The sequence below is a fragment of the Aulonocara stuartgranti genome (assembly GCF_965226115.1).
Source record: "Aulonocara stuartgranti genome assembly, chromosome: 17".
NCBI classification, from domain to species: domain Eukaryota; kingdom Metazoa; phylum Chordata; class Actinopteri; order Cichliformes; family Cichlidae; genus Aulonocara; species Aulonocara stuartgranti.
Genome location: NC_138953.1, coordinates 5,092,264 through 5,120,164, shown reverse-complemented (window position 1 = coordinate 5,120,164; position 27,901 = coordinate 5,092,264). Strand labels below are relative to the sequence as shown.

Genomic DNA, 27,901 nt, shown 5'->3' with positions numbered 1-27,901 from the left:
GCAGGGCAGAAGGGAATCAAATATTACATGGGTGTCAGACTTAAGGCCCAGGGGGCCATGATTTTAACATCCGTGATATAATGGGTATGTTTGTTTTTTTGAAGTTGCTGATGTATGTACATGTGTTTATTGTGTGTACACGTTCATGCTTGGACATAACGGTTTTCGGTTTCTTCTGATGAAAGAGGAAACGACTTTGTAGTTTTCAAAATCTCAGTCTAGCAGGACCACCTTGGTTTAATCCCATATACTCCTTCAATGTTAGCCCATGAACGCGATCGTGTTGGTTCCAGGAAATAAGTTCAGAGTGAGACATCTGTCGCGTGGCAGCTCTGTTTGGAGGAACGCGAGAGAGTAGCAAAGTCAGGTCGGTGACGCGCACTTGGTACTTTTTCAGGTCACCAAAACGTGCGCTGCATCGGGTAAACCAATCCCTCACCGGTCCTGTCAAGCCAAGGCCGGCTGTATGAATGAGAGCTCGTTTATTAGCGCCGTCACGGCGTCATCCCACGTTTCCTGGCAGACCATCCACTTCCTGACAGACTTTTAACATATCCAAGGTGTGCCAATGGAAATTCAAGTCTGTGCCACTATTATTCCCAGCATCCAAATGCCAAAACAACGGTTTAAAACGAAGATAAACCCCTTTACAGTAAAAGCTGACATTTTTAAGTGCGTTTTCAAAACAGCAGTACATTCAAATAACCGATTTCCTACGAATGTTATCGTCACGCAGCGAATAGGTTCTTTTTGACAGATTTTTTTCTCCATTCCGACTGATTCATGACTTCTAGTCGCGCTGATATGAATGGACTCAGCAGCTTATAACACCGTCGAGTGAACACGGCTGTGAATGAAGCGAGCAGGCGATTAAGGACGAGACAAGTGTGAACTCTTCCCTTGTTTCCTAAAGGACCTGGGTGTTCCACTCTCACCCATCCCTCACGTTTCTACTCCCCCCCCCCCCTTGTAAAAAAACAGATAGGGGGGAGGAGGAGTCGGGTGAGAGGGAAAAATGAAGTCAATTATACGACACCCCGGCTCTCCTAACCTCCCTCCTCTCCTTCTGCTACTACTACAGCTGGTGGCTCCTCATGCGCCGCGGCGCTGCGAAGCCTTCACCGGGCACACCGGCTGCAGTCCGTAGGCATGTCGGCTGGGGGCTCTGACGGGACGGCGGAGAGGCCAGCAGGTAGGGGCTCCGGCTTGACGACGTTGTGGTTATTGTGGGTAGCTTAGCTTTGCTTCTTTTTAATATATTCTTTGGGGCAACTACTTTTCTCCTTCAATTAGCTGAAAAAATAAATTAAGCACTAGTGGTATGCCTTCTTCCACGAATTAGTTCTGAACTTCTTTCGTCCCTTGACGTGTTTTTTCTTTAACGGCAAGTTAGGTTATATTGAGTGAAGGTTACTTAAAAAAGAACTTTACAGAGACATTGAGGACATTGAGAGCAGACGACCTCACAGCGGCAGTAACGATAACACTTAACCGAGTGGCAGCAGTCGCAGTAGCCTTGCTGGACCAGCCGCTACAGTGCGTCGCACCGGTGTCTCGAGCAGCTGGCACCTGCCTCCTAAAACCGAACGCGTCGGCTGGCAACGCGCGTGACACCCTCTCCATTCATTCCCGTACTATGTGGTGCTCGTTTCCAGGGAGGGGGACGCGAGCGGAGGGGGGAGTTTTGTCGGCGAACTTCACACTCACGATAAAAACACGTCACTGTAACCATGACGACGACTTCATCCCAAAAGCCCAGAAATACTTTTACACTTTGCTAACAAGCGGTTCCTTTGCGAAAACCCGGCGTCTTCTCTAAGCCTGGTGCTGATATTAATATTTGCCTAACCTTCACCAAACTGGCCTCGAGGAGCTTATATTGTCACGTGGTTCCTCGAGATTTGCCCCCCCAACATTCTTTCTCGTTCAGCTTCTTTCAGAAACTGGGTCAGTAGAGCAGTAGAGCAGCTCTGCCTTCGGTGTGCAGCAGAGGGAAGCAGTCGCTCCCTACCGTTTCCGAGCCGTACCAAGAAGCACAGAGGAATGTCAGCTACCAAACCCTTCAGTTCAAATAATGCAGACTAACGGCGGGATATTAAAACACAAAGGGGTTAAACCATCACCGGAACTTTTAAAAAAAAGTTGAACCACGGTGGTCTAAGTGCTAACATTCTGGTAAACACAGTACAATGCACAGGAGTAAATCATTACAGGGCGTAAATACGTCTGAAAAATATGTTTCAGTGCTAGCTACATTCATGGAAGATTAGTTCAAATCTAGGTATTGAAAAGAAATCATACAGTTTATATAAAATGTGCAAAGACACTTGATGTAAACCCCTTACGTTATTTAATTCAAAATACAATCTAAAATTATGACGAGAATATGAAAGCTATTGTCAAATACCTGTCAAATAGGTCTGTGAATGTATCGCTTTTCCCCAGTATGATATTTTGACAGGAACAGTAGGTAACACAGGTGTTACTAATGACATTAGTGATATTCTGTTTGGGTCAAAGCCCTGGTTAAATGGATTAGTAACACCTGTGTTCACTTGTTATTTTCTCTCAAACTAGCCACTGTGAGTAAGGTGCATTATGTATATGTGAAAACTAAAATTTTCACTTTTCAACAATGAAACTTTAGCACCCAGAATTTCCAGTTGGGTATTTTCTAAAGCATTTTCCTTCAAAGCTGCCTTGCCCTCCTTTTGTCTTTCGTGCTCATGAATATGCATTTGGCCCTTTGTTGTTTTACAAAAGCTAATCTTAAGTACAGCCATTTGGGTTGCAAATGTAACATCACCATGTAAATAGTGTGGATAAACTTATTTCATGGTAGTAAAACTATTAGCTCTGTGCTAAAAGGCTATCACAATGACAACATGCATGAAAATATAAAGCCCTCTTAAGCCATACATAACCCAATTTTCCTCTGTAAATCCATATATTTCAAATGGTCCTGTCAGTATTTTAAAGTACAGCTGTTAGCACTGTAATCATTTACTGTAAATGTTGAAACCATCACATTAACTCTCTACCCTAATCCCACACAATCTAGCCCCTAAAATGTTTAACTACACACAACTGTTACCAAACTTTTAAATACAAGATTTCATCTTCAAACTGATTGTTACTGTTAGGCAGTTAATTAAGTAAGTATGTTTAAATGGGGTAAATGCAGTTCTTAAAATACATGTTCAAAATACTTTAATACTGTGTGATTTGCTCTATAAATACCTCAATTAAAGAATCATAGACTCAGATATTATTTTGTTGTGAACATTTTTTTGGTAAACTGTACATTGACCTCAGTATAGGTTAAAAAACGCATGCTTTGTAACAGAATAGCCCCTGTGCCACTTGTAAAAGAATATTCTCTTATTGCAAAACATCCTTAGCAATAGCATGTACTGGTTTTAGCGGTTGTAGGAAATTGTAGGTCAGTTGACCAGAAATAACCCAGAACATATTGCACTGTAACTGTAGGATTTAGGGCTTGACCTTTCTGCATCCATCCAAAACTACAACCCTGCTATTATGTTATGTTACCAGAAGTACGCAGAGACACTGAGCCTTGGAATAATGTGACATTTACTTTATTATGCACATTATGAAATGAAATGCAGTCCAGTAAAACACCTCTGCTATCAATTCTGATTCAATAAAGCTTCTACATTTTCAGCTTTTGTCATCTAAATGAATGTAATGGGTGGTTATTGTGTACTGAACTGTATAACATCTAAACATGGTTTTAACAGGGTTAACTAAAAAACAACTGGGGCACTATTAAATCAAATGGGTTTAATTTCTCAAATGAGTAAAATTGTGTAAAGATACACAAAAGGTCGTATTTATCTGTGCAGTGTAATAAATGAGTGCCTAATAACCAATTTAAACCAATCACCTTGCTCTTTGTTGTGTAAACCAGATAGTTTATAGCAATGGAAAAATTACGAGGCATTGAGCCACAGAACACACCCTTCTTTACAGGTTCAAAAGACCACGACTGATACATTCATGTCCTGCTGCTGGTTGAAAATACTGAAGTTAACCTTCAGTATTCAGCTGAGATAGAAGGTGGTGCTTTTTTCCCCACTTGTCATCATTTTCCATGTTTTTTGTGTCTTTCTGGTCATTTTAAGTCTCACTGCATGTATTTTTGTTGTGTTTTTCTACCTCTTTTTATTAGTTTTGTGTATTTTAGTACTCTTTGTAGTTAACGTTTAACTGGAGTTATTCTGTGTCTTTTGTTTCTTGTCGTAGTGTTGTGTCTCTTAGCAGTCATTTGGTTACTCTTTATAGTTATTTCTGCTTGTTCCTTCTCATTGTATATCTCTTTGTAATTAACTCTTTGTAATTAAATTAATCATTTTGAAGTCCTGTGTCATTGTGTAGTTGTTTAGTGTCTATCTCTACTTAACTTGTGTTTCTTTCTACTTATTTTACATTTCTTTGTAGTTATTTTGTTTCCCTTTTAGTAGCTGTGTCTTTGTGGTAATTCTCATTAAATTTGTGAAATGTCAAGTTCAAATTTGAATGGAATCAGTCTATTGTGAATGAAATGTCATCAACTATTTACAAGTTCAAATAGTGTCAAATATTTTAAGGTAACCAAAGCAACAACAGTTCCTTTCTTTGTTCTTAATAACAGGCAGTCATTCAGTCACTTGGTATGAAACTAAATTGATCAAGATATGCGAGAAGTGATATTTTTAAGTAAATTTTGTTTTCCTTTGGCTGTCCTGTTAGGATTGCCTCCCTTCTGTGTGGATCTCTGTTCATTTTCTGTGTGTACCTTTTTGTCCTGCCTCTCCCATTCATATTTTCTACACTCTAAAAAGATTAAAGTTCCAAACTCGTCACGCTTAGATCCTTATTCTAATGACATAACATTAGCAATTTACCCCCCCCCCCCCCCCCCCACACACACACACACACACACACACACACATAGCAGCAAATTTCAGGAACTGCTGAATTTGAAAGTGGCCAAAAAGGAATAAAAAGTGTTCAAACGTGTTTGATTTATTTGTTTTAAAGATATCACGTCCTCTTGTGTGATGTTTTTGACCTCTGGTGTGACAGCCCCTGTACGTCACACTTGTGGACATTTTCTGAAAGCACCTCTATGTTTTTGTGCCAGCATGGTATGGAAAACCTGTCATTACTAGTTGGTAAGATAATTTGTATCATATCTATAATTGTGTTGTTGAAAGCCGCATATTCTGAGCTTAAGTGCAAAATCCCAGTTAGTGTTTGGTGTCAGTATGTTTAGGTAATGGTGTCATCACAACTTAAAAGCCTTCCAGTAGCTAGTTATCTGCAAGCCCCTGCTGTCCACACAATTAGGGCTACATTTATTTTTTGTTTATTTGTCTTATGTGGGAGAGTCATCGTTTTTAGCTTATCAAGAAAATGGCTACGTGTTGGTTTATAATGTATTAAATTAGAGTAACTGTGCTACTTTAAGTGGTGTATTATAGTTTTTTTAGGGTATCAACAAACTAAATCAGGCCATATACAAACTTTTTCCCTCAACCGCAGGTATGACCCAAATGAAGACTTTGAGAAAAAGTGATCCTTTGGTGTGGGTGGTGTAGAGCCAGAGCATACAAAAATAATAACAAAGAACTCAAACATAAATCACACCCACAAAAAGAAACTGTGAGCTCACAAAAGACCCCAAAACATCCCCACCTCCAAATACCTTGAAGTGATTCAAGTGGTACACTTAAAGGTGGAGAAGTACATGTAGGTCATAACATGCTGACTCTGTTTCATACTGAGTTACACTCCTGTGCATTTCCACCACAGGTGGTGGCCTGTGTTCCTGCGTTTCTGTAATATGGTATGTCATCTGCTACCCTGCAGGCTGGCTTGGCCTCTCATCAGTACTCTAGTCACGACTGGTGCTCTCAGCTTGGGCGTGACTCAGTGTTGCACTTTGCACCGATAAAAGCAAGGGGCATTGCTTTAAATATGACTTGGCAGTGCTGGTGCAGGTGGCAGGAGAACACATTTCTTGACTAACAAAGAAACGGGGAAAAAAAGTGTGTGGTGCAGCAACTAGCAGTGAAAAGCCATGGTGGGTGGAAGTGAGAGCCTGCAAGTGTCACTCCCACATTTCACTTTTGCGTCAGTGATGACCCACTAAACTCCTCTGGAGGGATTAAAGAAAATGATGTCAATATCATTAAAGTTCAGTCGGGCCCTGATCTCATAGTAAGAGTTTTTGTTGATAGTGAAAGCTTGCTGTGCTTGTTAGTGGGACACATGTACGTGAGAAAAGGGTCACTGTGACAACCTCTGGGTTTTCTGTTAAAAATAAACTTTTATTTACAATATATATTATTGTACTTTAAAGATTCAAACATAAAATGGGTTTTTTGTTCAGTTTGAGTATTGTGCTATTTGCTTTTCTTCACCTAGATACGTGTCTGTCACTTTATCAAAACATTTTTCCTCACAAATAGATGTCATACTTTATAGAATGGGATCCCCGAGTAAGAAGTAGGTCAGTGTTACAGTATTATATAAGCATTAGTGAATACAATGGGCCAAACCCTATTTAAACTGCAGGAGTGCATAGCATGGGGGTTTGGCGCCATGTAACGGCAACTTTTAGCCAGTGCATCAAAAGTTTGCCTAGAAACAGAATGTGTGTATGAAAATTGGCAAGAAAACAGGGCAAAATGGGAAAAATAAATGAGCTGTCCAGCTATAAAATTGTTTTTGGGTCAGCCTTTAAAGTGAGCATTCCTGGCTGAGATTTCAGCCTTCAAAAATACTTTCCGCCTGTTAATGCAGAAAAAATTATATGAGTCATTCTGATGGTGCTCGTTTTCAAAAAGACAAACAATTTGTGTATGTTCAAAAATATAATTTGTAAACAGCAAAACACAGTAAAACAGTTGAGTTTGTTAACCTTCAAAACTCAAATTAAGCATTATTTATTCACTCATACATGTAGATGAAAAAAGTCTTTAGCCTACTAAATAAAGTCTCCTCCTTTTAGTCACATACCACTGATATACCAGATACCTGGGTGATGATTTTTGACTGTCAGAATAATCTCAACGTGTTTTTTAAGATCTTTAATGGTATTTTCATTTGATATAAAGTCAACTCATTAAAATCAGAAACCCCAGCCTCCATTCATTCATTCATAGTGTAAACAGAGCAAGCGTTATTAGAAAGATCAAGGTTGTTGTACTGTGTTCATTTGTAGCTTCTCACATCACTGTGGTGATTGTTTTCATGTATCAGATCCTGCTCCAGAGGATGAAGGGCCAAGCCAAGCAGGCTCCTTGCTGCCAGCTGTCGAGCTGCCAAGGAAACGAAAGGGAGATGTGGAGGAGAGGTCAGATGCGCATGTACAGTAAGAGCAGTGTTATGTTGTCTAAGAAGAAAAAACAAACTCTGAGACATTTCACTCTTGTTTATGCCTGTAGCTAAAATTATATGGTACAATGTACACAAACTAAATGACGCACCGTTTGTCCAACCGATCTCACAGGCAAAGCCTTGACATCCAAATGGACGATGACCTCAGCAGGTACGTTGAGTTGTCCGCTGTATCTGCATTGAGTTAGACCGTGCTGAAAAAAGAATTTGATTTTTGATGCTTTCATTTGCAGATCTGAAGGGGAGGATCAGCAAGTCAAAATGAAATGCTTCAGGTGATTCTATTTTTATATCAAACGACTGCGCCGTCTGTGGCTTTAAAAAAAGTCTCATGTAGCTTTCCTTGGTCTCATTTAGTTTAAGATGTCAGCTATTTAAAACCCTAATGACTTAGACAGTCTTAAAATAGCTCCATTACAATTTCCAGGTAATTATTTTTCCCCCCAGAAAAGACACAGCAGGTAGTAATGTAGCTATGCATTCCCCTTTCAAGTTCTAAGATACAGACTGTCTGATGGCTGAATGTGCCTACAGGGAGCCTCACCGTCAAATTGAGAAGCGGCGGAGAGACAAAATGAACAATCTGATTGATGAGCTGGCTGCCATGATCCCTGCCTGTCAGCCCATGGCTCGAAAGCTCGACAAACTCACTGTGCTGCGGAAGGCTGTGCAGCACTTGAAAGCCCTCAAAGGTACTTCTTAACCCACGTGGTGATTTAAGTGGTCAGTGATGTTGATTTTTGTCACTCTAAAAGCTCCCCTGCTTTCAGCTGGGATGGGCAGCGCCTTTTCAGAAACCACCTGCAAGCCTTCCATCCTGCCTCACGATGACCTCAGACACCTTCTGCTGAGGGTATGTCCTCGTACGTCTGTTTCATTCACGCTTTTATGCTTTTATTAACACGTATTTCTGTGTATCTACCAGGCTGCCGATGGTTTCCTTTTAGTCGTAAGTTGTGACCGGGCGAAAATCCTGTTCATCTCCGAATCCGTCTCCAAGATCCTCAACTTTAGCCGGGTGTGTTACCCTCCCACCACACGACTTGCAATATTCATTTACTGGTTGCAGCTCTCTCTTTTTCTGAATGTTAGCAAAATGAAGATGTAAAAGTACAGATCGGTAAAACTGAACAAAGTACCTCACAAAATTTGTAAAATAGCTAGGTCCTATATTATATATATAGGACCTAATTTTATATATATATATATATATATATATGTATATATATATATATATATATATATATATATATATATATATATATATATATATATATATATATATATAAATTAGGTCCTATATTATATATATGGTGGTGGCTAACCAACCGGACATAGTGGTGGTAGACAAACAGAAGAAGGCGGCTGTAGTGATCGATGTAGCGGTTCCGAATGACAGCAATATCAGGAAGAAGGAACACGAGAAGCTGGAGAAATACCAAGGGCTCAGAGAAGAGCTCGAGAGGATGTGGAGGGTGAAGGTAACAGTGGTCCCCGTGGTAATCGGAGCACTAGGTGCGGTGACTCCCAAGCTAGGCGAGTGGCTCCAGCAGATCCCGGGAAAAACATCGGAGATCTCCGTCCAGAAGAGCGCAGTCCTGGGAACAGCTAAGATACTGCGCAGGACCCTCAAGCTCCCAGGCCTCTGGTAGAGGACCCGAGCTTGAAGGATAAACCGCCCGCAGGGGCGTGCTGGGTGTTTATATAAATATATATATATATATATATATATATATATATATCACTGAAAAAAGAGGCTGGCAAAAGGTTTATATAGAATGCAATGTTTCATTGTTTTCATGGACTGATGTTATCTCCAAAGTTATCTGCGTTATAACCAAGGCTATTATGATATTAGATTTTCACTACGTGATTGTTGTGGCTCCACAGTAGTTATTTTCCTAACATTAAGGATCGATGATTTGGAAGCATAAATTCCTTGAATCAGGAACGGCCTCTGGTATATAATCTACACTGAATATGTGAGGCAAGTGAAGAGAGTCTGGAGCCGTAACAATTTTACACTAATATCAATATTAATCTATCAATATTATATTATTGATAGAATATTAATATTTCACTCTTTAGTTGTCAGTACAGTCAGTGTTGGCTATTGCCAATGCAGTTAGTTGTATATGACAACACCTTCATGGTGACCATTTATATTCACATGTACTGTCAGGAATTGCTTTTTAAAAACAGGTCATTAAATGACCTTAAATTTAAAAAGATGTAGTTTTTAGTTGTGCAGTTGCCCAGCATCAAATGACAGGTATAGTAACATTTAGAAGATGAAGAGCCAGACATTTCCCTCAGGGGATGGTGGAGCCCAAAAACAGAACAAAAGTGGATTGAAGTGGATCTGCATTCATCACCAGATAAAGGCTAATGTTGCTTCCTGTTTGCAGTAAGTGTTAGTAACCAACCTCTTGGCTTTTGTTAAATCAAGGAAACAATATGAAAACTTTTTTTTTAACCTTTTGGACGCTCAGAGTAGAAGTTTTATATTTTTATTATTATTATTATTATTATTATTATTATTATTTTTAGAATAAATTCATTTGTAAATGTTCCACACTATCCACAGTCCTTTGTGGCTGAACTAAATCTTTACAACTCAGTGTTCACATAAATTGTTGTTCAGTATGAAGCATTTTATTGATGCTCTGATGAAGACTCAGCACTGCAAGTAAAAGTTAATAATCAAGGCAATGCCCTGATGTTTCTGCACAGCTATTAATCTCTAAGCTTTGATACATTTTTGAAAGTATCCCTGTAGTGCATGCTTTGCTCTACAGTTTCAACTTTAAGACTCACTGTGTGCAAGCAGAGAGGAATGGTGATTAGGAGGGATAGCAAAGAAAAGCTTCTAAGAAACGAGTCCATGTCTGCATGGCAGTGGATTATGTACAAGGAGATAACATCACTGAAAGTGAAAAAAAGGCACAGCATGATTTAGCTGCTAATATACAGTGTATAATAGTTGGCTGTCACTTCCAAACAAAAACATTAGAATAGCAGTTGGGTGGGGATTCTGTGCTCACAGCCAAGGCTGTGTACCAATGATATCAGCCCTTACTTAGACCATACAGAGCAGTGGAAAAAAGTGCATTTAAGACTAAAACTTTATATTTCGCTCTTCTTTTCCAATCACCTCTAAGTGGTCACAGCAGATGGCTGCCCCGCCCTGATCCTGGTTCAACTGGAGGTTTCTTCCTGTTAAAAGGGAGTTTTTCTTTCCCACTGTTGCCAAGTGCTTGCTCAAAGGAACTTGTCTGATTTTTGGTTTTTTTTCTGTATTATCGTAGGGCCTTTACCTTAGTGCAACTAAAGTGCCTTGAGGCGCTGTAGTTGTGACTTAGTGCTTTGTAAAAAATTTAATGAAATTGAATTTACTAAACATTAAAAAGCTGAGTAAATAGATGTACAACATTTGTATTCACAGTTGGAACTGACTGGGCAGAGCTTGTTTGATTTCATCCACCACAAAGACATCAACAAAGTGAAGGAACAGCTGTCTTCGTCAGAGATGTACCCTCGTCAGCGTCTTCTTGATGCAGCAAGTAAGTCCACCGGAGCTCCAGTATTGTGCAAATGTCTTGAGCCACACCTCATTTCCTTATTTCTTCCAAGGAGACAGTCTTTCTTGTGATTTCTTTTCAACATGGTCTTGAGCAACAGTTCCTCTCTTTTTTGCTAAAGCTGATAGTTTGAGCTGGGTCAGGTGACCCTGAACCATCCCTTGGAAATGCTCCCATAGGCACTGTGCACTTCTTCACCACTCGCCTCTTTTCAGTGTCCACTGTTTATACAATACTGCAGCATGTTATTATATTTTTGTCTTCTTTCTCCCTTTGCACTGGGTCTCTTTTCTCCTCTGTTTCTTTTTTTTGTTTTCCCTTCAATTATAACTGATTGCAGCACATGGCTGCTGTTCCCTAAACCTGCTTCTGCCGGAGGTTTCTTCCAGTTAAAAGGGAGTTTTTCCTCCCACTGTCACCAAGTGATTGTTCATAGGGGGTTGCTTCATTGTTTGAGTCTCACCTAGAGTTTTGTAGGGTCTTAATCTTACAATATAAAACACAGTGAGGTGACTTTTCTTATGATTCTGCACTATATAAATAAAATTGAGTTGAAGCAAAACAAGGAACTCAGTGTGCTTAGGTGAGGTGTACACAGAGTGACAGTGTGTATGCAGACAACTTATCAGTCAAGTTGGAAATTGTATTTTTAGCCACTTTGTTACTAGCACCCTGATGCCAGTAACAGGGTAGGAAAAACCACAAATTCAGTTGTTTTTTTTTTAATTTATGAAAAATAGCAATGATAACACAATTTAACAGTCATCAAATAGTATGTTTGCACCAACCAAGAGCTATTATTAGGCGTCTCTGACATAATTTCACATATCCTGTCATGGTGTGCAGTGTGCCTTAAAAGAAAACTGAGAAAAACTAAACAAGTGGACAATATGAAGCAATATAAAGGAGTGCCAGCCCCAAAAAAACTATCTACAGCAGATGAACAGTATCTAATTGTCATGTCATAAAGAAAGTGATCACAAGATCTTGACATAACTGATCAAATTATGAATATAGACAAGAATCATAAAAAAAAAAACAGAATAGGCCAGATTTTTGTCTGATTAGGAAAATCTGATTGGTTCAGTTTCTAAAATTTGCTATATTTTGTTTAGCATGGTAAAGGCGTCAGTGCAGTAAAAGCATACCTGAACAGAAAAACATACAATAAAACTGAAACAGCGGGGCAGCCGGTGTGTTTGTGACGTGGTCCCAAGTGCAGACATGGAAGGAGATGGTACTGAATCTTAACAAAAAATGTTTATTTGGCCAAAAAACATGATTACAAAACAAGGCAAAAATGAGCAGGGCCAAAATTTAAATTAAAACCTAAACTGGGAAAAGCTAGGAAACTATGACAAACGAGACATGAACATGATTCTGAGCAGGAGTATGGGAGTAACTCAGCTTATGTCATGTTTATTAGTAACTAGTAAACATGACGTAAGCTGAACAGAATCATGAGGTACCTGGAATCAGAGGAGGGAAAACAGACACACCAGCAATGAACAGAGGGAGACAGAGGACTTAAATACACACAGCTGACACAAATAATCATGATGCCACAGGGGAAGCAAAACTTAACACACTGAACATGGAAACAAGACTTTCAAAGAAACATGGAAACATGGAGAGACATGAACTGGGACACGCAAGCTTGACACAAAATACAGAGAGAGGGAGCGAGAGAGAGACACACAAGGGGAACCTACACAGACGAGATGATAACACATGACAAACAGAAAAAGACTCATAAACAAGGAGACATGGATGATAACATAAACTAGACTGAAACTCAACTAAATCCTGACTAATAATAACAACACAAGAACTTAACATTAATGCAATCTAACATAAGAAAAACTAAAATACAAAATAAACTCAAAACCCTGGGTCACAGCCCAAAAATGCTATCAGTCATGGATTGCCTTCCCCTGAACCTGGACTTTATGGAAGCAGTATGGGATCAACCTAAGAGAAAAAGGAACAAAAGGAAGCCAACATCTAAAGGAGAGCTTTGAACATCAAGAAGCCTGGAGAAGTGCTCATGAAGACTAAAGACGGTTGACTTCAAAAGAGAGTTCATGCTGTGTTGAAGAATAAAGGTGGCCATGTCAAATATTGACTTTCAGGCTTGTTGGAACTGAACAACCTTTGTTTTTGCCTTATATGCTTTATTTTCATGCAAGTTTCCACATTTCAGTTAATTGCTATTTATTTTCTTAGGAAAATGTAAAGGAATGAGTGGTGGCTTGAGTGTTTTGCACAGTAGTCTGTATGAGATGATGTTTAGAAAAACAGAATAAGCACTACGTGTCCCAGTCACGAATGTGGTCCTTCTGTGTGCAGCTGGGGTTCAGGTCCAGGTGGATGCTCCTGTCAGAGCGACCCACTTAACCACCGGAGCTCGGCGATCCTTCTTCTGCCGCATGAAGCACAGTCGACTGACAGAGAAACACGAGGACAAACACTCGCTGCCTACAGCTTCAAAAAAGAAAGGTGGGTTCAGTCTGGAGGTGGCACGACGTGTAGATATGAAGTATCAATTAATAATCGACGTGCTGTGAATATGCTGGTGAAACATGAAGGCTCAAGCAACTGCACCAGTCTAATATTGTTGCTTATCGAATTTAGATTCAGTGAAGACACACACACACACACACACTGGCTCTATTCATAGCTTCAGACTTTGGAGTGTCTTGTTTATCTTGCGCTGCTCTGATGAGAGCGCTTAAGGTGATTCAGCTGCGAGAAACAGCCCGAGTGAGTTATTTATTGAATAGACTGAAACTGTTCCACTTTGTATAAACGCTCAGGTTCAGTCCTGGTCCTGCAGAGCTAAAGAGATGAGGAAGAGGTCTGAAGATGCCTACCAAAAACATAACATTATATATTAAAATAAAATGAATTAAAATATATGATATGTTTATATATATATATATATATATATATATATATATATATATATATATAGCAGCTGGATAGCGTAGTGGTTAAACTACACGCCTTTGGAACAGAGGATCTGCCTGGGGCGTCTGTATCCAGTAAGGGTCCTAAGGCTAGACCCCCTATGCTAAGCAAGCCTACCGCAGACATGAGCGAGACAGATAAATATGAAGGCATGCCGGCTCGGACGTCGCCCGGATCAACAAGGTCCACGTCAGGTGTTGAGGAACCAGGGCACCCTGACGAAAAGTGGGCTACTGGAACAAGAAGGCATCGGTGGGCAAGGGACGAAAACAGGGCGTTGTTGGAATGCTACTACGCAAGTAACCCCGGCGGAAGGGGCTACATGAATAGGATGAGGGACCTATGGATTCTTCGATACCCAACATCCACAATGACAGCGAAACAACTAGTAGCTCAGTGTTCCAACATTCGAAAGAAGGGACTGCTCTCACAGCTAGAGATTGACGAGGTACAACACAAATGCTACGGCAAGGAGGAGTCAGGACGCCAGGTCAGGGGGGAGATATCATCACCCCCACCCGAGATTGGGTACATAGCCCCAAGTGCGATAGGAGAAGGATCGTTGAGTGCGAGAGGAACTGACCTGAAAAATAGGATCATGGCCAAGCTTGAAACCTGGATCCCCCGTAGCCGGTTACCAAGATTACGTGAAGTACCCTCAGAAGGTCTGCTAGATGATGTTAATGCAGCACTACGGACAATACCTACAACCACGGTTACCGACACTAACAAGCTGATCTACAATACGGCAGCAGTGATCAGTGAGATGCTTGGCTACAAGTTGAACAGCCACAAGGGGCAGTACCCTCCATGGAGAAGGAGGCTAGAGGGCAAGATCAAAGTAGCACGGAGGGAGGTTAGCCAACTAACGGAGTTGCAGAAAGGTGCGACAAATAAGGTGCCTAAGAAATACAGCAAGCTGTCCATACCTGAGGCCTTGGAAACTGCCAAGCAAAGACTCACAGCCTTGGCCAGCCGCTTGAGGAGGTACACCAGAGAGATAGAAGGCAGGAGAATAAACCAGCTGTTCTCCACAGAACCAGCAAAGGTGTACTCTCAGTGGCAAGGGAACAATAAGAGAACAGCACCACCAAGGCTGGAGACAGAACAATACTGGAAGAGCATATGGGAGAAGGATGCAACCCATAACGGCAATGCTCAGTGGCTAGAGGATCTGAGGGCAGACCACAGCGACCTCCCTGAACAGGGTCCAGTAACCATCACAGTGGCAGATATCCAAGAAAGGGTCTCCAGTATGAAGAGTTGGACAGCACCAGGGCCCGACATGGTTCACACCTACTGGCTGAAGAAGCTGACTGCACTCCACGAGCGTCTGGCAGCACAAATGAACCAGCTGCTAGTTAACGAAAGACACCCGGAATGGCTAACTGAAGGCCGGACGGTCCTGATCCCCAAGGACCCCAAGAAGGGACCGGTCCCCTCCAACTACCGACCAATAACCTGCCTCAGTACTACATGGAAGCTCCTGTCAGGTATCATATCGGCTAAGATGAACAGGCACATGGGTCAATACATGAGCGGGACACAGAAAGGAATTGGCAAGAATACCAGAGGTGCAAAACACCAGCTACTGGTAGACAGAACAATCAGCCGAGACTGCAAGACCAGACTGACCAACCTGTGCACTGCCTGGATTGATTACAAGAAGGCCTATAAATAATTTCCCCCAGGGATTAAATAATTTCCCCCAGGGATCAATAAAGTATTCTGATTCTGATTCTGATATGACTCAATGCCCCACAGCTGGATACTGGAATGCCTAGAATTGTACAAGATCAATGGGACCCTAAGAGCCTTCATCAGGAACTCAATGGGGATGTGGCGTACAACACTAGAGGCCAACTCCAAGCCCATAGCACAAGTTACCATCAAGTGCGGGATCTACCAAGGAGATGCTCTGTCCCCACTGCTGTTCTGCATAGGCCTGAACCCCCTCAGTGAGATCATTAACAAGACTGGCTACGGATACCGGCTACGGATACCGACTACGGAACGGAGCAGTTGTCAGCCACCTCCTGTACATGGATGACATCAAGCTGTATGCCAAGAGTGAACGAGACATCGATTCACTGATCCACACTACCAGGCTATACAGCAATGACATTGGAATGTCGTTCGGACTGGAGAAGTGTAGTCGGATGGTAACAAAGAGAGGGAAGGTAGTCAGAACTGAGGGGATTGAACTACCAGAAGGCAACATTGCAGACATAGAGGACAGTTACAAGTACCTGGGGATCCCACAGGCAAATGGGAACCATGAAGAGGCCGCTAGAAAGGCTGCAACCACCAAGTACCTGCAGAGGGTCAGGCAAGTCCTGAGGAGTCAGCTGAATGGTAAGAACAAGATCCGGGCCATCAACACATACGCCCTGCCCGTGATCAGATACCCTGCTGGGGTAATAAGCTGGCCAAAGGAGGAGATAGAAACCACTGACATAAAGACAAGAAAGCTCCTTACCATGCATGGAGGGTTTCACCCCAAGTCCAGCACCCTGAGGCTGTACGATAAGCGGAAGGAAGGGGGCCGGGGACTGGTGAGTGTCAGCACCACAGTCCAGGATGAGACAAGGAACATCCAAGAATACATTGGGAAGATGGCCCCAACTGACCGAGTGCTCAGTGAATACCTCAGGCAGCAGAAACCCAAGAAAGAGGAGGGAGACGAGGAACCATCATGGAAGGACAGGCCCCTGCACGGTATGTACCACCGGCAGATAGAGGAGGTGGCTGATATCCAGAAATCCTACCAGTGGCTGGACAAAGCTGGACTGAAAGACAGCACAGAGGCACTAATCATGGCAGCACAAGAACAAGCTCTGAGCACAAGATCCATAGAGGCTGGGGTCTATCACACCAGGCAAGACCCCAGGTGCAGGCTGTGTAAAGATGCCCCAGAGACAATCCAGCACATAACAGCAGGGTGCAAGATGCTAGCAGGCAAGGCATACATGGAACGCCATAACCAAGTGGCCGGCATAGTGTACAGGAACATCTGTGCTGAGTACAACCTGGAAGTCCCGAGGTCAAAATGGGAGATGCCCCCAAGGGTGGTGGAGAATGACCGAGCTAAGATCCTGTGGGACTTCCAGATACAGACGGACAAAATGGTGGTGGCTAACCAACCGGACATAGTGGTGGTAGACAAACAGAAGAAGACGGCTGTAGTGATCGATGTAGCGGTTCCGAATGACAGCAATATCAGGAAGAAGGAACACGAGAAGCTGGAGAAATACCAAGGGCTCAGAGAAGAGCTCGAGAGGATGTGGAGGGTGAAGGTAACGGTGGTCCCCGTGGTAATCGGAGCACTAGGTGCGGTGACTCCCAAGCTAGGCGAGTGGCTCCAGCAGATCCCGGGAACAACATCGGAAATCTCTGTCCAGAAGAGCGCAGTCCTGGGAACAGCTAAGATACTGCGCAGGACCCTCAAGCTCCCAGGCCTCTGGTAGAGGACCCGAGCTTGAAGGATAAACCGCCCGCAGGGGCGTGCTGGGTGTTTTATATATAAATATGTCTGTAAGCAATGAGGCCAAAATTTAGGCAGCTGCAGGAAATCAAGCACATGGAGTGAACTTAGTGTTTTTGCCCTGTCTAGTTTGCATGTTGGGGAAGTAAAGAAATTATCTTATTAAAATTTGGTGGAGAGTGGATGAGAGTGGCTTTTCTCTTCACATTTTCTCTTGTTCTATGGAGCTGCTTATTAAGCTACTAATTCTCTAGATACTTGTATGTTTTCACATCAACAGTGACTTAAATAAAGAAACAAACATGACTGCATAAAGACTTTTTTTTTCTAGTCTTAGATGCCACAATTTAAAACATGTTGTTTTGCACAGTAAGTAGGTCACTGCTAGCCATTGTGTAATCACCAAATTAGTAGCTGGTCAAACTCTGCTAACTGTGCAGCAGAAAATGAAGCTTTGGTACCACTCAGTGGAAAAACCAAGCAACTGCCTTACAGTCCGTTACAGCAGCGGTCCTCCGGCCTCTTTTGTTTTGTTGTATATTGTATATATCTGCGACACCTTAAAGGCCGGTCTGTGAAAATATTTTTGGACATAAATCGGTCTGTGGTGCAAAAAAGGTTGGGGACCGCTGCGTTACAGTCTACAGTACATTGTAGGCTTCAGTATGATTTTCCCACTTACATTCTAAAATAATTAGGAATATTTTAATGTTATTTAGTAGCATTATTTATCCATCAATCTATTTTCTTAACTGACAATCTGATTTACTATCATGAAGATCCTGAAGCACATCACAGCTGTCATAAGGTGAGAGGCAGGGCTCACTTTCACTCCTGCTTTATTTTAAGTGTATACAACTCTGATGTGCTGTATCTTATTCCTGAGTGACATGGATTTGGTTTATGTACCAATATTACTGAAACACAGGCAGTCATGTGAAGAGGAAAGCACACCCTCTTTAACTTTTGTGGTTTTATATATCAGCACATAATGCAAAAAAGCCCATTCGCTCGTTATTGGTTGCCGAAGCAGTGTGTGGAAAAGGAAACACACTCTGTGATTCAGCAGCTTGTAGAAGCACTTTTAGCAGCCAATGGTTTTCTGTGTGACTTCATCCACGTCTCACATTGTTGTGGAGGAATTCTGGCGCACTCTTGTTTCTAACATTACTTTAGTTTACTGAAGTTTGCAGGCATTTGTTTATGCACAGCCACAGCATTTAAGTTGGGTTGAGATCTGGTGATTTTTTTAAATCATATCCTGATACATAAAACCTTTGATATGAAAAGGAGACGGGAGGATTTCTTGTTCACATGACTGTGAGTTACACTGTTAAGCACTGTTCTCATGTTTGCTTTTTCTTGTTTAAAAGAATCCACATGAGAAATTCAGAAGTCAAACCTCTCTTTGACAGGCTTACTGTCTGAAACCAGAGGAACTGGCCAACCCAGTTTCTGGTTTTCTGTAAAAAGCTTAAACAAATATGAACCCACGTGTTGAAACTTAAACAATACCTGTAGATTTTTGTCTTCAGGTAAGCTGTAACGGCAGCTGTGAATTAAAGCATGTTGTTTTTATCTAACATGGAGTGACGTTTGAAGGAGTAGCTGCTTCCTCATGTTGCCTGAAAAATAAGCTGGACTGTTGAAACCAGGTCTGATTTTATGTTCTGTGCCACTAAATATACACAGTTCACCCAAAACACAATCTAACAATACTAGAAAGGATATTATATCATACACACGACTTGTTTTCTACCTGCAGACACTTACAGATTCTGCACACTGCACTGCACCGGGTACATGCGGAGCTGGCCGAGCAGCCAGCTGGACTCGCTGGAGGCCGACGCCGACAAGGAAAGCTCGACCCTGACGTGCCTGGTGACCATGTGCCGCCTCTACTCTCACGCGTCCCATCAGCCTTCCAAAGACATCAACGTCAAGCCCACTGAGTTCGTCACTCGCTGTGCGATTGACGGCAAGTTCACTTTTGTAGATCAACAGTGAGTTTCCCCTTTCTAACTACATTCATGTGCACCATGTATCTTTCCGCCGTGAGTCATGGATTTGTTGTGCGCACGCAGTTCTGCTGAGAAAAGAATGGCAGAGGCGTTGCGTGGTGTGGAGGCCTCTGAGCGCAGCAGTGTGAGATTTGTCGGTCGGACTGTCAGTGGAGATAATCATTTCTGTGTCTGCCGTTGTTTCTCAGAAAGACCTGAGCATCTTGAGGGCATCACGTGAAAATCTCTTCTCATTTTTTGGGAAGTAATTTCACAACACAAGTATAGTGAATCACTTTATTAAATGAATTACCCATGTGTGTGACTGATGAATGTTACATGAGAGGCTTATTTATACTATGCTAACACTTTATGATAAGGGAGGTGAAAACTTTCTTAGTTGCCGAAGAACGAATCAGGAATGCCTTAATGAATACTTACTATAAAACAAGCCAACATCTACTTCAAAGTACCATATCACCCTGGCAGAGCCTTGACTGACTGCTGGCTTACTTGAATACTTACTAGAGTATTTAAAAGTACCCTAGCTTTCAGCTGTCAGGCCTCTCTTCTGTGACACCAGCTCCTAGTTTGGATTCAGAAGACAGACACTGTCTCTCCTTTCAAGATTAGACTTAAAACTATAGTTCAGGCTGGATCAGGTGACCCTTGCTTAGTTATGTTACAATAGGCCTAGACTGCTGTGCCTGTGAGGCACTGACTGCTTCTTCTTTTTACTGTATATGTTTATACACCATCTAATCATTAGTTATTACTAATTACTATTATTAATTACTCTGGCTTGGCTCTCTTCCACAGTGTGTCTTTGATCTGTCTTCCTACCTCCTCTCACCCCCAACCAGATGGCTGCCCCTCCCTGAGCCTGATTCTGCTGGAGGTTTCTTCCTCTTAAAAGGGAGTTTTTCCTTCCTGCTGTCACCAAGTTTTTGCTCATATGGGGTTGTGTGACTGTTGAGGTTTTCTCTGTATTATCGTAGGATCCTAATCGTACTTAAAGGAGCTTAAAGCGACTGTTTTTGAATGAAATGAACATATGCTATTTCAGTGGCGTGTCAAGTATGAATTAGTTCATAACTGTCTGGAAGCTAATCTCCCTGTTTCTTCATTAGCCTTCCTGATCAAAATGTAACCATTTATTTATTACATATTATCCAAAATTCCAATCAATTTCAGTCAGATTTATTTGCAATGTAGCAAATAAACCATCCACAAATATGACATAAACCCATTTGTGTTTAATGGCTGAATATTTTGGTTTCATGAAACATACATTAAATGACATTATTAATAGCATTTTTTAGACATGAAGCAAAGGAAAAGTCATGACCAGAATCACAGTTAGTCTTTTCTCAGATAGTGGGTGACAGATCAGCTTTGCAGGACGGTTATTGGCCCCCTAAGTTTTTCCTGAAAAAAGGATTTAACAGTCTTTGCTCTGTGGTAAGATAAAATGGACTGTATCGCCAACAAACAGCACCACACAGAGGTTCCAGCATCATCTCCTTCACTAATGTGGATTTGTGATTCATCACTGAACATCCACTTCATCCACTCATCCACTATCACCCCGTCTCTGTCGTCACTGTAACCCAGTTTTCTGCAGTTATTTTTTTAAGCTTTTCTGGATGTAATCACATGTCATTCAGCCCATTTCTTCCAGTTGTGACGCTAACACAGACGCTCGTTTCTCTACTCTGTTTTTCATTTGTTTTGTTGTCCATTTTCGAGGCATATTGCTTAATTTTTCTATTCTGATGCTTTGTTGACCTCCGTCTAACCGTATCTTTTCTTTCTATTATCTTCTAATTTACTTTTACTTGCTCTAAATTTTAGGCACAGGTGAACTGAATATGAGTATCTAAATATGATGATTACAGTCTCAACAAGGCAATAATTGTAAAGACAATCATCGCGTAACTGCATTGTTACCCTGGAATACAAAAGTAGTTGGTAATTTTTGAGTAATGTTTAAGTTGTGTGCTGTTACAGTAGATCCTCCACAGTAACTATGAATCATGACTCTTTTTGGCAGCACAGAAAGAGGAACATGCTAATGAATAAATAGTTAGTGGAGGGGTTTTGTGCAGGGTTTGGATCTGGAGCTATTAGAAAAGTATTAACTACAGCCTGTCCAATAAAGGATTTTTAAGACCAGTGCCTATATTGGTTATAGGTGATTGAGGAATTTAATAGGTTGCTTTTTTTTTTCCGCCCAGATGTACGAAACATAACATTCCCCTAACATTCATCCACACTCTGTCCAGCTCTGATCCGATCAGTTGATCGCTGGATTTGTAGTATTTGAAACACATCTTGGCAACAGGGAAGTGGCACAGTGCCCTCTGGTGGACAAACTGTGTAATGCCAACATTCATATCATAGCTGAAGGTTGTTTTTTTTCCTTTTTCTCCTTTTTAAAATGTTAATTTATCGGATATTGCTGATACCACTAGACTGCAAAATACAGTAGCTAATAATTAAATAGAGCAATCTATAAGCTCTAGTCCTAACGAACAACTTTGTTAGCGATCAGATTGCTCCTGATTCGTTCTTTGTTTGTTTGCAGGTGACTAAGCAAATTTTCGTGTCCCTTTTTGTGAAGTGTTATCTATTCTGTATTTGCTTTGGTTCCATTTCCCTCTACTATTTTTAATTGGCACAATCCTGAGAGGCAGTGAAAGAAGCAAGACCAGAATCACTAAACTCCATCTTTTTCCTCTCTTTTTTTCCCTCAGAGCCACAACCGTCATTGGTTATTTGCCGCAGGAAGTTCTCGGCACATCCTGCTATGAGTACTTTCACCAAGATGACCTGCAGCACCTTGCAGGAAAGCACAGGCAAGGTAATTAGCAAAGCCACAACTGATGCCAAACTGAATCTATGCTAAAATAACTATAGCTCAGTTTGTCTTCAGGTCAGAAGGAAAAGAAAAGGAAAGCGCTTGTAGTGACTTTTTTCACTTTGCTTTGTGATGACATGTGTCAAATCTCTTGGCAGTGCTTCGAAGCAAAGAGAAGATTGAGACACAGTGCTACAAGTTTAAAACAAAATACGGCTCCTACGTTTCCCTCCAAAGTCAGTGGTTTAGTTTCACAAATCCATGGACCAAAGAAGTTGAGTTTATCGTGTCTTTAAATAGGGTTATTTCGTAAGTACCAATTGCTGTCGTTTCAACTTTATTGTTGCTCTTTCATATGCACCGTGCTGCCGTAGTAAAGCTTTTAATACAACTCTGTTCTGGATGAAGCAGTTAAAATACTCCATTGCACCAACAGGGGGCCCGGTCACACAAAAGATGAGGAGGAGGCAGGCAGCTCAAAGGCACTCCAGGGTAAGAGATGCACACAGAGCCGTGTATTCACCGTGCTGTCATGTGTCTTTTTTGTCTGAGCTTTTTTTTGTCCTCCTGCCTTAAAAGACGACATAAAGCAAATACCAGTAATTCCCGGCTTCTCCAGTGGCACCGGCACAATGATCTACGCTGGCAGCATTGGGACCCAAATCGCAAATGAGCTCATCGACTCCTACAGGTACAGTCTGTCAACTCTCTGTTTGTCAAGGCTCGATGAATTTAAAATCATGTTGCTTTTCTTCGTAGAAAGGCGTCATATTTTCTGATAGATGCTCCAATAAATCTGAACATTTGGTACAAAAACATCCAGAATAACACTGAAACCCCGTTTGTGATAAATCCAGTGTTTTACTTACCTGGATGATTGAGCATGCATCAAGACCCAATGTTTTATAATTTTTTTGACAGGGTGAACTCATCTCCATCAAGCGGAGCTTCGAGTCCGTTTGGCCCAGCCCAGGAGAAATGTCCACTGGTGTCCCCACAAACCAGCAGGAGTGTGAGTGACCTAAATAATAGGACAGGCAACTTCCCCACTGTTACTAACAGTAACCATGAAGCACCAACTGGAATCAGTTTGCTTGGTGTGCTGCTGGGGGTTAATTTATTCATAATATTTCATCCTTTAGTTTATAGTTTTTGCCCTTTTTTGAACTTCTGGCACTTTTTTTTTGAAATCCTGAATCTTTACTGTTTGGATTTGGAGGAATGGTGCGATTCGTTTTCCGGTGAAACATTAGGAGTATTTCTCATTCTGGTTGATCATTTTATGGAAATTTGGATAAACATGCCATTTTAATGGGGGCCACCTTACAGCAGGAAGGTTCCTGGTTTGAACCTCGTGGTTGGCTAAGGCCTTTGAGTATGGAGTTTGGACGTACTCGCTGTGCTTCCTCTGGCAACTTCAGCATTTCTCTCAGAGTAAATAAACCTGCATGCTTGGCCACTTAGTGGCCTAAAGTGGGCCTAAATTCAATAAGCAGTTTGTAAAATGGATGAATAGATGGCTGGATGGTGACATGGGGAGGTCCGATATTGTGATTGAATTCACAATAACACTTTTATAATTATCTAAAGTATCAAGATTTGTCAGTATGCCATTACTTTATATAATGCAAAGCTCTGAACTGTACTTCCACCACAGCATCCTCACAAGGTGTATCATCATCCCTGTAGACAAGAAACTCTTCAAATGTAGGAGGAGATGTGTGTGAGAAAGAGGAAAGCAGCTTGTTTTCCTGAGTTTAATTACACACTTCAGTGGAGAAAGGTGAAGCGCAGGGTCCTGCACGCTGTTTTAATGTATAATGGCTTGTTGCAGGCATCCTGCAGGGAGGACGCAGCAGGCAGTTCATCACAGTCCCAGTCCCAGTCTGACTCAAGGACGGCAGCAGGGACGAGCAGCTCAACTTCTGAAAGCGCAGGTACTGCCAGCAAGACCATCACAAATACACTCTGTTAACAGTTTCTGTCTTTTCTTTTTCCTGTACTGCAGTCTGCAGTGAAGGACGAGAGTAACTGAGCACCACTTTATATTTTGTATTAGTAAATACCTCGGCTGTTTATGGTGTGCATCCCACTCGTGATTTCACAGCTGCAGGCCAAGAAAAGATGTAAGCAAGCAATCCAAATTTAGGCAATACAACAGCAGTTTATGGATAAACTTCATAAAAGCAGAATATACTGTATACACATGCACAAAACTGAGGTAAAGTCAGTGAGTGACACATTTAAAAAATGTAACAGTTTCTGAACTGAAGCTTCATCACTTCACTTCCCAATGATTTTGCCTCTGTCTTTCCTTAGAATAAAAAAGGATGCTAAAGCAGTGAAGCTGAAGCCAGTGTCTTCTGTAACTTTGCCAAAGCAAAAGAAGCTAACTGAAACCAGCTAACCTAGCAGCTCCCACAAGCTAATGGTAAAATGCTACTTTAAAATGAGCATTTTAATTAGCAAAAATGAGCAAACTAAAATTATTGATGAGATTTTTGGTCATTATTCAAAAAGAGTAACATATTATTCATTATTATTATTTTAAAGCTATGCATTATGTTACTTACATCACTTATTAAATTATGTTAGCGTTGCTTAGAGATGCTTTGGCACATAAAAGTACATAAAATAAATAAAAGCTGGACACAGAGCCATGTGCTAGATTGTTGTTGTTGTTTTTTTCATTTTTAAAGACAACAGCAGCGTAAACCAGTCCAGACAGCAAATATTGTTTCCCACAGCAGTTGTACTGTAGGAACATTTCCAGCCCATCACTGCTGAAGCTCAGGCTCCGGCTGCTTGACTTGACGTCACTCTGTTCTTTTCCGCTTACCGGACACTGTTAAAGGTGTTATTTTTTTCTCAGATCTCATTTTTTGTTTTGCTCGTGTTTCACTCAGGCGAGCCCGCCCAGCTGGACCTGGACAGCATGGTGGTGCCAGGCCTGAGCAGCTTCAGCAGCGACGAGGCTGCCATGGCGGTCATCATGAGCTTGCTGGAGACGGACGTGAACATGGGTCAATCAGGGGAGTTGGAGGATTTACACTGGCCTTTCTAGAGGGTGCTCAGACTCTTGGCCTCGCTCTCTCTCACAGCTGAGAACTAGGCAGTTCAGTTAATTCTGATCTGCCTGATACCTGAACTGGCCTTGCACAATTGAACTTACAGGACTTGTACCAAAAGTCACAACATGTCAGACTTGAGGACCGCTGAACAGGAAGTGTACAGGAAGTGTTGTGACTGAGATTAGCCTGCGGGTACTTCGTTTTTGCTTGAAAGAAGGTCTGGTTGAAGATCCCTTGGAGCCTGCGGTGATACAGTGTCTTCCTTAGTAACACTTGTGCATCCTGAATAGGGGTTGGAGACGAGACCTTCAACAGCAGGGAAATCTATTTGCTCTGCTGCCCTTAGTCACCAAGGCCACCAAGGTCTGAAGGAGCATAGAAGTCCTGTAATGTGCAGTAGTGCTGCTACAGAAACCTCAAACACTGACATTTGTGGAACCTTTGGTACAGTTTTAGGAATGACTTGTTTTTCATACATTGTCTGATTGTTCAATTTTTTTATCGTATGTTAAAGATTCCCATCAGACACATTTTAAGTAAAAGTAAAAAAAAAAAGAAAAAACTGATGAGTAAATTGCTGAAGAAGGTTAAAAAGAATGTGTCCTTTTTAGCTCCTTGATTAAAAACTGCAGCTAAATATGTACAAATCAGGGCACCTCAGTCCTTGAACAACCACTACTGGTTCAGCTAATTTTCATTTTGGACATGCCCAGCACAGCCACGCAGTGTGGGGTGAGTTAAAAACACTGTGTCACATATAAATACTGTTACCTAAAATTCTGCAGTGATTCACAAATGCCAAATTTTTGTAAGATCGTAATTGCAGGAGAAAAAAAGTTAATCACCTTGTAGTTTCTCTATAAAACAAACCCCTACTGCTTAATTAGTATTATTTAAGTATTTTGTGAATTCTTCATTCTCCATCGCACTTCACAAACCTGTAGTGGCAGTAATGGGGTGAAGAAAACAACACAAACTAGACACTAGACAACAGACACTGCTGGGGACATGCAGATCATGGGCTGTATTTGATAATGGACTATCAGAATTGCGAGATTGCCAAAGACACCCAGCGCTTGAATCACACGTACTGTATTATTTAAAAGAAATTGTGTTCATTCCTAATCATTTGTATACACAAATGATCCAGAAGTGTGTCTGATTTTTGCTTCTACTGAGCTAGCCGAGCACTTTTGTCACCTAATCGGACCACATGAGCAAAGATGCTTGGTTTACACTTAGAGACAATCAAAGAATTATAACAATAATGTGGTTAAAAGGTTTCATGTTATTATCTAGCACAATCAACACACAGATTCCAACTTTGACATTTAGCTAGCAATGGGGCTACTAGCAAGGATCGCTAATGCTACGAGGACCTACGAAGGGAATGTGTTTCAAGGAGAACGCTTTACTTCAGGACTGTTTTTATTAAAATAAATACTTGAATATTGAATACTGTTTACAGTTCTGATTGCTGAATGAATGGTAGGAATGGTAGACTCTGTAGTCTTTATAAATTTCTTACATATGTCTGACCACCTGGTTTCTCATTTAACAGGAAGAAGCTAAACCCTAGTAATAAATCAGCTTCACATTTAACAGTTTAACCACACAAAACAAAGTTGTATGGCAAGAATATCATGTGGAAGTGTGACTTTACAAATCACAGTCATGTATTTACAGTTTAGAGAAATGTGATTACGGCCTCCTTGTAAAAATCCATAGATTAAGTAAAAGAGAACACAAAGAAAACAAAATGCAAGGGTGTTTATATTCAGTATGTAACATAAAGCTGGTAAAATCTATGTTTCTATCATGAATTAACACTAAAGGATGAAGTTGAAGTCAGGCTGTAGTGTTTGCCCGTTAACAGAGACGTTCTAACATGATGCTAACGTGATCTCTTGTACAATGAACTCCTTTGAGGAGCCAAAGGATTCTGAGGACAGATTTCCTTTGTTTTGGCCCCAGAATATCAGCATAGAAATGAGCTGTGATATTTGTGTAGTAGAGCCACTCGTGAATAATCTCAACATTGTAGGTAGCTCAGATATACTGTCATTAGCTGTCAGAGGTCAGAATGCAAGCGGACGTTTAGATTTGAGCAAGAGCTGTAGCCACAGTCGTTACCGAGCTTACTCTGAGGTTACAAGAGTGAAAGTAAAGGTGAATTTTAGTTTAATTTGCAGTGACTGGCCTCAGTATAGTTCATGTAGAGTCTGGTTATACCACTGGTTCCTCAAATCTTGAAAGTATAATGTGACTCTGTTGCCTTGAATGCATGTCGCATCTGACGGGGTTCAGTTGGAAGTCATGAGTAAGACGCTCTTTTTGGCTTTACAAGGAAAACTCACCACATACTTTTGCCATCTGTGCCATGTGAAATGGACACTGAAGCATGATGAACATGCCCTGCTATCAAAGACAAAGTGTCTGATGTTTGTATGTGATAACTGTTGTCATTGTATCTGCTGTAACAGAGCCGAGGGGGAAGACTTTGTCAGTAAAAGAGCATTTTTAAGTAA

At 41.4% G+C, this 27,901-nt stretch overlaps 1 protein-coding gene across 3 annotated transcripts; it reads left to right on the top strand.

The window, feature by feature from the left end:
- Positions 1 to 65: 65 nt before the first annotated feature.
- LOC309692589 (basic helix-loop-helix ARNT-like protein 2) lies at positions 66 to 27,901 on the top strand. 3 transcript variants are annotated; one of them, XM_082511235.1, is made up of 18 exons: positions 66 to 84; positions 1,082 to 1,192; positions 7,270 to 7,381; positions 7,511 to 7,558; positions 7,641 to 7,682; positions 7,942 to 8,099; positions 8,178 to 8,260; positions 8,333 to 8,425; positions 10,853 to 10,970; positions 13,338 to 13,487; positions 19,208 to 19,445; positions 22,199 to 22,305; positions 22,461 to 22,611; positions 22,739 to 22,794; positions 22,882 to 22,993; positions 23,224 to 23,314; positions 24,137 to 24,239; positions 25,209 to 27,901. In XM_082511235.1, exons 1-18 carry the CDS (start codon positions 81 to 83, stop codon positions 25,364 to 25,366), a joined length of 1,935 nt encoding a protein of 644 aa, XP_082367361.1. In that variant the 5' UTR covers positions 66 to 80; the 3' UTR covers positions 25,367 to 27,901. The 3 variants fall into 3 exon arrangements, with proteins under 3 accessions (XP_082367361.1, XP_082367363.1, XP_082367362.1); XM_082511236.1 differs by lacking the exon at positions 66 to 84 and adding an exon at positions 260 to 560; XM_082511237.1 differs by lacking the exon at positions 13,338 to 13,487.

Coding starts and splice junctions, on each gene's coding strand:
- LOC309692589 (XM_082511235.1), top strand. Junction 22,795..22,881: donor CAGCTCAAAGGCACTCCAGG/GTAAGAGATGCA, acceptor CTGCCTTAAAAG/ACGACATAAAGCAAATACCA. Junction 24,240..25,208: donor CTCAACTTCTGAAAGCGCAG/GTACTGCCAGCA, acceptor TGTTTCACTCAG/GCGAGCCCGCCCAGCTGGAC.